This window comes from Oryctolagus cuniculus, chromosome 6, assembly GCF_964237555.1.
Source record: "Oryctolagus cuniculus chromosome 6, mOryCun1.1, whole genome shotgun sequence".
In the NCBI taxonomy this organism is placed as follows: Eukaryota; Metazoa; Chordata; class Mammalia; order Lagomorpha; family Leporidae; genus Oryctolagus; species Oryctolagus cuniculus.
This window is the reverse complement of record NC_091437.1, coordinates 142,391,715-142,400,445: the sequence shown is the minus strand read 5'-3', so window position 1 is coordinate 142,400,445 and position 8,731 is coordinate 142,391,715. Positions and strand designations below refer to the sequence as shown.

General features: G+C 42.1%; 1 protein-coding gene across 1 annotated transcript; it reads right to left on the bottom strand.

Moving 5' to 3' along the window:
* Positions 1-634: 634 nt before the first annotated feature.
* On the bottom strand, positions 635-7,298 carry UTP23 (UTP23 small subunit processome component). Its single transcript, XM_002710741.5, has 3 exons — positions 6,983-7,298; positions 2,068-2,242; positions 635-1,113 (listed from the first exon to the last, which is right to left on the bottom strand). Exons 1-3 carry the CDS (start codon positions 7,168-7,170, stop codon positions 727-729), a joined length of 750 nt encoding a protein of 249 aa, XP_002710787.1. The 5' UTR covers positions 7,171-7,298; the 3' UTR covers positions 635-726.
* Between the last annotated feature and the right edge of the window lie 1,433 nt (positions 7,299-8,731).

Sequence of the window (8,731 nt, the reverse complement as noted above, 5' to 3'; positions counted from 1 at the left end):
CTTTGCCTTTCAAGTAAATAAATAAAAAAAAAAAAGACGTTGAATGTGGAAGAGGGGATGCCTCTTGTTAATCACAACCCTTTGACAACTATTTAATTTGCTTTTTTTAATTATTTGAATATAACATTGGGGGCTGGAGTTACAAACCATAAATTAAAAATATGTGTTCATTTACTTTACTTATTTGAAAGGCAGAGTTACAGGAAAAATTAAAAAGAGAGAAACAGAAAGAGACCTTCCATCTGCTGGTTTACTCCAAAATGGCTGCAAATGGCCGCAAATGGCCAGGGCTGGGCTGGGCCAGGCCAAAGAAGTTAGGAGACTAGAACTCCACCCAGGTCTCCCATGTTGGTAACGGGGGCAGAAGTACCTGGCCATCCTCTGCTGCTTTCTCAAGCATAGTAGCAGGGAACTGGATTGGAAGTAGAGCAGCAGGGACTCAAACCAGCATTCATACGCTGCTGGCCTGACAGGCAGCAGCTTAACATGCTGTACCACAACACTGGCCCCAATAATTTTACATTGAAAAACAATCCCCTGAAACCACTAAGAAAAATGAACTCCATGACACCTAAATCCATCCGCTCTTTCTATCTTATAAATTAATTTGAGGAAACATCATATGGGTCAATACTCATTTACAAAACTAGTCTTTTATTGTAAATACTTTGCGGTCAGAAATAAATTCATTTTTCACATTTGAATGTCTTAAAGAATCCAAAGGATTCATTTTCCCTCTGCATTCTGCTTCTCAGAAAGTACTTTTGAGGTAGATCTGTTCCGGATTCTTTTCCTTTTTTTTTTCTTTTCAGAAGCAGATGATGTTATGTCATTTGTTTTTTTCTTTTTCTTCAAACAACTAAGAGGATTGGGGCCACCTGTTTTCTTGCGCTTTTTTCTTCTTCTCTGTTCAGGGTTTTTCACTAAACCCTGTTCCTCTTTGAGTTGCTTGATACTTTGCTTCTCGTGCACTGAGACAAGCTGACCGGACTCTATTGCCTTAACATAGGCAATCGTTTTGGCAGAAGGTTTGTCCAAGACTATTGTGTTCTGAATAATAAACATGAGAGGAACTCCAGGCTTTTTCTTTACTTTCACTGACAAATTCTGGTCCTATCAAAAAAGAAAAACAACATTATTTAGCTCAAATATGTCAATTAAATTAAAATACCTTAAACAGGTTTATAAGAACTTAGAGAAAAGACTGTATTGAAAGCCTTGCCTTTTTTAAAAAAGATCACAAGTTTTCAAATCAGTATGTCTCACTGGTGTGAGTATATTTTATGATAAATAAAGAACATAAAACTGAGCTGAAACAGTTAAGTAGCAGCAAAGTGAAATGAATTTACCAATATTCCAGCACCACAAATTACAAACAAGTGCAAAGGTAAATACGTTAGGTGGTTTCCCTTATTTCTACGCTAAGATATTGTTTGAAAAGAATGCCTGAAGAGGTTGAAGGGATAGAAATGAAGTAAGACTCAGCTGTCTCAGAGCCTACTTCCACCTCTGAGTGATTGTACAATTCTGAAAGTCTAAGTCAATGTGTATATACGTGAACTTCTTAATCACTATCAACTCAGAGTCACTATCAACTCTCCAAGTCCTTTTCTACTGCCTCTCAGCCTTGAAAAGCCAGCACATTCTATACTGGTGATACAGCCTTGGGCAATAAGTACCATGACTTTTGAGAAGCAGTACAAAATACAGAAACATAAAAAATAGAAGACAATGTAACTCTTTGCTCTACTTATCTTCCCCTCAAGAACCTTAAAGAAGTCACCACACTTCTGTGTCAACAATTTCTCATTTTATTTTTTTTTATTTTATTTTATTTTTTTTTTGACACTCTCATTTTAAAAAAGGAATCTTCAATAACTAAGTAAAAAATCAACATGCCTAAGGTTTTCTCCTCGATCTCTCAAATGGCAATTGTTTTTATTACTATTGGTTAAATTTAGAAGCTAATATTTTTTAAGACAACATTTAAATCACTCCTATCATTTTTCTGAGTATAAATAACTCCATATGCAGTATACGTACAAACAATTTTAAAAATATTATCACCTGTGTTGCCACAAAATAATGATGAGGATTTCCCTCTTCAATCATGGCAAGCAGGCATTCTGATCCACTCACTGCATTCTTGAAATGGGGACAATTTCGAACCTGGCATTTCTGTGCAATCAGCTTTGCCCCATATAAGTCCTTTCCCAATGTTTCTAACTCTTTTAACACGCATCTGAAAAGAAAAAAAGAAGTCTGCAATTATAACATGTACATTTCAGTTGTTTAGATAAAGCAAGAATAGAAAACAATACTGTTCTCCTATCTACATCATTATAACCTGAATTTATCAATAAGGTAGCCATTTCACTTTTAAAAGACTTGGGGGGGGGGGGGGTGGAGCAGTGCTGTGGCGCAGCAGGTTAAAACCCTGGCCTGAAGAGCCATAATCCCATATGGGCACCGGTTCTGCTGCTGGCTGCTCCTCTTCCGATCCAGCTCTCTGCTGTGGCCTGGGAAAGCAGTGGAAGATGGCCCAAGTCCTTGGGCCCCTGCACCCATGTGGGAAACGCAGAGGAAGCTCCTGGCTCCTGGCTTCAGATCGGCATAGCTCTGGCTATTGTGGCCATCTGGGGAGTGAACCAGTAGATGGAGGACCTCTCTCTCTGTCTCTGCCTCTCTCTGTAACTGTCATTCAAATAAATAAAATACATCTTTAAAAAAAAAAAAAAAGACTTGAAAAATGCATTCAACAAGTACAAAGTACAACAGACAAAATTTACTGGACATTTTTTATGTTCCAGGAAGCATGGAAATTGTTCTTTACATAAACTCTAAGAATTTAGTTAGCTTGTCTTAAAATTATCCTTACTTTAGAGAATGTCATTTCAAGTAACATGCCCAAATTCAAATTAAATGGTAGAGCTGAGAAATGAATCTAAGTAATCTGACAATAGATCTCTTGCCCCACTGTGTAATAAGCTTCTACTTCAAGTATAAATTGGTACATTTTTCAAAATATTTTCAATTCAGAAAAGTAAAATTTTCTTTTTTTTTTTTTTAAGATTTCATTTATTTGAAAGAGTTAGAGAGAGAGGTAGAGCCAGAGAGAGAGAGAGAGGTCTTCCATTCTGCTGGTTCACTCCCCCAATGACCGCAATGGCCAGAGCTGAGCTGATCCAAAGCCAGGAGCTTCCTCAGGGTCTCCCAGATGGGTACAGGAGCCCAAGGACTTGGGCCATCCTCCACTGCTTTCCCTAGCCATAGCAGAGAGCTGGATTGGAAGATGAGCAGCCAGGACTTGAATCGGCGCCCATATGGGATGCTGGCACCGCAGGTTAGGGCTTTAAACCACTGTGCCACAGCACTGGCCCAAAGTAAAATTTTCAAGTCATCAGATTATTTAAAAGCAATCACAACTTTACATCTGCATTTTCATGTTAACATAAGACAAGATTCTCAGCCTCAAGTATAAATAATATCAGAATGACACGGTGATATCAGGCTGTGTTAATTTCTGGCTCTTCTCTCATCCCAAGATCTGTGTCTCTTGTGGAGGGGTCATATATTAGTATCTTAGTAAGTTCCTCAAGCACTTCTTTCCTCCCACTAAAAAACAAACAAAACAAATATGAGAACCACTGAGTCAAAGATTTTTTCAATCTTCCACAACCACTGCCAGATTCTTTATACTCTATCACTTCCTAAGGCTTTAAAATTCTATTTATTTCACTTGAAAGGTGAGAGAGAGAGAAATATCTTCCATCTGCTGGTTCACCTTCCCAATGCCTACAACAGCTGTAACTAGACAGGTTAAAGCCAGGAGCCAGAAATTCAATCCAGCTCTCCCACATGTGTGGCAGGGACCTAAGTACTTGACCTAAGTACTGCTACCTCCCAGAGTACACATTAGCCAGAAGCTGGAGGAGCCTGAAACTCCATCTGGGTCTCCCAGATGAGTGGACAGGGACCAAGTACTTTGGCCATCTTCCATTGCCTTCCCAGGCACATTAGTTGGGAACTAGACTGGAAGCAGAACAGCAGGGACTAGAACCTGTTGGATGTCAATGTCACGGGCAGCAGCAGCTTAACCAGCTGCACAATGGCCAGCCCTGCCAAGAGGAATCTTTAATCACTGTGTCTTGATTTTGTTGTCTTCTAGCATCAGTTCTGACCTCTATTTTGAGTACTGCCAACCACTTATTATTTCCCATAGGTGTCCTGCCATCAGCTCTTTATATTCAACATGTCTAAAAATCAAACTAGTGGGATGGGTGCTGTGGAACAGGGGGTTAAAATACCACTTAGAATGCCTGCATCCTACATTAGAGTGCCTTACATTGAGTCCCACCTCTGCTTCTGATTCAGGTTCCTGCTGATGCACCTGGGAGGCAGCAGATGACGGCTCAAGCACTGGGTCCCTGCTATCCATATAGGAGACTGGAATGGAGTTCCTGGCTCCTGGTTTCAGCCTGGCCCAGCCCAGGACATTGCAGGCCACAGGGGTGGGGAGGAGTGAGCCAGTGGATGGAAGCTCTTAGTCTGTCTCTCCCTGTCAGTCTGTTTTTCTAATAATCTTTAAAAAACAAGCAAAGTACTTTCCTGCTTTCAAATGCCTCCTCCCAGACTTGCTAGCTCTTATAATCTTTACCTTCCCAGAGAACACAGGTGGAAAGCAGAAATCACACTCGACCTTCCTATCCCCACCCCTACTCCATCAGCTGTTGGTCCTATCTAACTGACATCTTACAGAACGCTTAGCATTGCCTTTCCCCTCGCAGGTTCAGGCTCCCATCATTTCTCGATTCAACAACCACATAACAGGCTTGCCTGTCTTTACTCTCTTGCCTTTTACACTGCCACAGTTATCTTTCCTAAAACAAAACCCAGGTCTGATAATATTCCACTGCTCTACTCCATCAACTCGCTTCAAATTTCTTCAAACTATGTATAAGATCTAGATCTAATTACTAGTGTTCAAGAAATGACCTGATTTCTTAAAGACATAAATAGCTAATTGAAAAGGTTATAATGTCTTAAAACTTAAGAGGCATAGAATCAAATGTAATTTGGTTATGTTATTTGGATCCTGATATTTAGAAGGCTTGTTTCTCCCTTCGTGATATACACCAAATAACTGACAGAATACACTCTAAATATCCTATCATTTAGGAGGTGGGAGCTTCAACAAAACTAGCTATGTGGCAAAAGCTGGATGACAGATGTTTCATTACTGAACTCTACTTTTGTGTTGTCTGAAAATTCCAGAAGTCGAATTAAACACTTCAGAAAAAAAAATGTTGTAGACTAAAACTTCACCTTAAGTTCAACCTTTCTTATAGGACAGTATCATATTAACATTATATTTCTATGACACACAGGGCTAAATGAATAAACAGCTTGTAGCCAGAGGCAAACATTTCTGGATACAGATGAATTTGTCTGGCAACCCTAAAGGCTAAACAGCTCAAAAATTTGGGGGTATCTGTAGCCCGGCTGAGGCACAAATCCTAAACAAATTTGGAAAATTGTTCATTTGGAGCAATGTTATAAAAAATTTGGAAGTGTTACATAAGAAAAAGTAGAATACTAACATAATATACATAGTAAACAGCCACTCTTGTGTTAGTGCATGTGATTATAGAACTCGATACATGATACAGCACATGTTAATGGGGTTACTCGGGAGTAATTGTTCTGAGTCATTTATTTTTGTCTTTTTGTAAAAATTAATTATCTACTTGAGAGACTGTGAGTGATATCTGCTGCCTGCTGGTTTACTCCCTAAATGGTTGCAACAGCAGGAGCTGGTCAGGCACCAGGAAGGGGAAACTCAACCTAGGTCTCCCACTTGGGTAGCACAGATCCAACTACTTGAGCAATTACTATCTTCTGCTTCCCGGGGCGTGTATCAGCAGGGAGCTGGGATCCAGGGAGAGCTAGAGTGGAACCCACACACTCTGATGATGGGATGCCAGGTGTCCCAAGCAGCTTATCAATCACTACACCAAAAAGCATGCCTCCTTTTTTTTTTTTTTTTTTGCCTTAACTAAATTTAAGTTCATGATGTGACTTCAACTCCCTTATTCCTAGCTTCATATCCAATTATTGTGTGTGCTTCCCTAGGTATCTCACAACTCCATTCCCTTGCTCAAGAGGTTTTACAACCAGGAATGCCACATGTGTCTGTCATTCAGTTTTCTCCTCCATCCCGCAGAACTGAACAAGAGAATGGGCTCAAACGTTATCTCCTCTTCGAAACCTTCCACAATTCCCTTCTCCCTCTCTCCCCACCACCTCAAGGTTGCATCCAAAGTGTCCCCACTTTGACGAAGGAGTTAAGCATCAGACATGGAGTGAAAACACAGGATCGGACGTTGACTTAGGCACTTTGCTGCCCATGAAGGTCTGGAGTTTGTCCAGTTCACCATGGCATCCCCGGTGGCAAGTGCTTGGTACATGGCTAGTATTCAATAAAGAGAACCGACCAGACGAGACGTGAGATTTGCAAAGTTCTGGTTAACACCAGGTCAAGCTACGTAAATAACAAACGTTTAAGGAGTGGTATGTTTTGGATACTGAAAAATGCTCGACGTACACTAAACTTCCTTTGATGGCACAGCAACCTCATAAACACTCATAATCTTTGTTCCACAAATGTGCAGTCCGAGAGTCGAGAGGTTCACTGGTCTGCTCGAAATCACGGAGCTTAGTGGGGCTGGGACCAACATTCGGGTCTACAAAACACGTGTTATTAATCGCCAGGCTCACGATGGTCCGTGATATCCGCAGGGCCCTGAACTTTCCGCCCACATTGCAGATACTTGCCTGACCTCCTAAGCGCCGACACTCTACTGTCAACTACTCGTGGGCGGGGCGGCGCGCACCCAGCGGTCTCCAGTGGAGATCTGAGAGCAGGGGCCTCGCCTCCACCACACCCGCCGGATCCCCTGCGCCTCCTTCCCTCCGGGCCCACCTGGTGGTGCACAGTTGCGTCTCCCCCATAAGGTAGCGGGGCAGCTGCTCCCGCAGCTGGATGCGGCCCCGCAGCGCCGCCTGACAGAAAGTGCCGTCCAGCAGGATCTGGTACGGCTCGCGGACTCCGAAGTTGTTGCGGAAGAAGCCAAGATGCTTCTTGGCGTGTTTCTGCCGCGTGATCTTCATGTCTGGCTTACCGGGCCCGAAACCACCGGACCAGGAAGTAGAGCACACGCCGCCCAACGGCGTCTGCAACTACGGCTCTTTCCGGAAATGAAGATTCTTTGACCCGGAAGCAAACGCCTCCGTCTCCAACGCCCACCCCCCTCGTTTACGTCACAGCTAGACGAGCGCGCGCAATGACCGCGGTGCCCGCGCTTAAAGGGACGGGCCTCGCGGCGGAGCCTGTGCTGACGCGGTAAAGGACGCAGTGGCCGGCTCTTAACCAGATGAAAAGAAAACACACACTCTGTATTTAGCAAGTTATGGAACTCGTAGCAAGCCTCTGACATAGTGGCAGTGTAGCAATAATCACTGATAAGCTTGAGCCTTAGTATATGCCAGGCATGCCCGAAGTGATTTACCCCGTATTATTCCCCTTTATGTTTATTATTCCCAAGTGAAAGAAGGAAAAGGCCTGATCCTGAACAGCCCTGTTAAGGGAAGTTTGCACTGGCTGTTTTCCTGTGAAATTGAAATGTTCGTGCCACACCCCCATAGCCACTAACCCACAGGTCAGCACAAAAGGGCCACTACACCCCAGTGCGGGTTTCAGAACTTGCTTTTCCAACAGAATCCCTGAATTTGAGTCCCAATTCTGCCACTAACCCAAGCCTTCTAACCGTGGACAACTCCGCCAAGAGCAGTGGATTCAGCTTCCTCTCGGGTAAATGGGTTGTGGATCTAGATCGGTTTTAAGCATCCTTTTTATTTCCATAGTCTCTGACGTAAGAATCTACATCCTGAGTTAGTCACAGGAAGGTACAAAGCGGACTGAAGGGTTTGAAATTACTTGGTCAATTTGATTAATGAAGAGAGTGAATCAGAAAAATTTCAAGTTCTCCAGTGACTAACTGCCAAATATCCACTTCAATTCAAGGCAACATGATCAAAGAATGGGGAGTATGGAATTTTGTATTTTTGTCCTGGCCTGGAATTTGTCCCAGATTTCATTCTGGCTAAAGATGGAAAGAACCAACCCAGAAAAATGATTTACAATGTGATTGAAACGTATTGTTTGCCTTTGGGGTTTTATTTCAATATATAAGTTTATGAAATTGGAACTGAGATCTACAATGTTAGCCCTGACCTGAGTTCCAGCACATCACTTAGATGGCTGCTTTCATTTAACCGAAAGTAAATTTAGGAATTGAAAGCCACGAAAAATCACTGTAGGGCTGGATTCATAGTCCTTTTATACAATTGCTCACTATATTCCAGCTTCAATCCTCTCTTTATGCTTCCATGCCAACTTCCCACTCACTACACTCTCAGCACAGACAAAGGTTACCACTAAAGCCTTGCAAAACAGATAAACATTTTTTAAAAAGGCTCACAAATTTATCTACCAGCCCTTTAGCTGCTCTTCAGTACTAAAAAAAATGTGGTGTGACCCCAGGGATGTGAGTGATATCCTAGTTTTATTTTTTAATTTAGAAAAACTATAACATAATGTGTTTCAAGCTCTATGTATATGACAGTGCCAGTTTGCACAGCTCCTCTTATTACAAAAACATGAAGGCAGCCC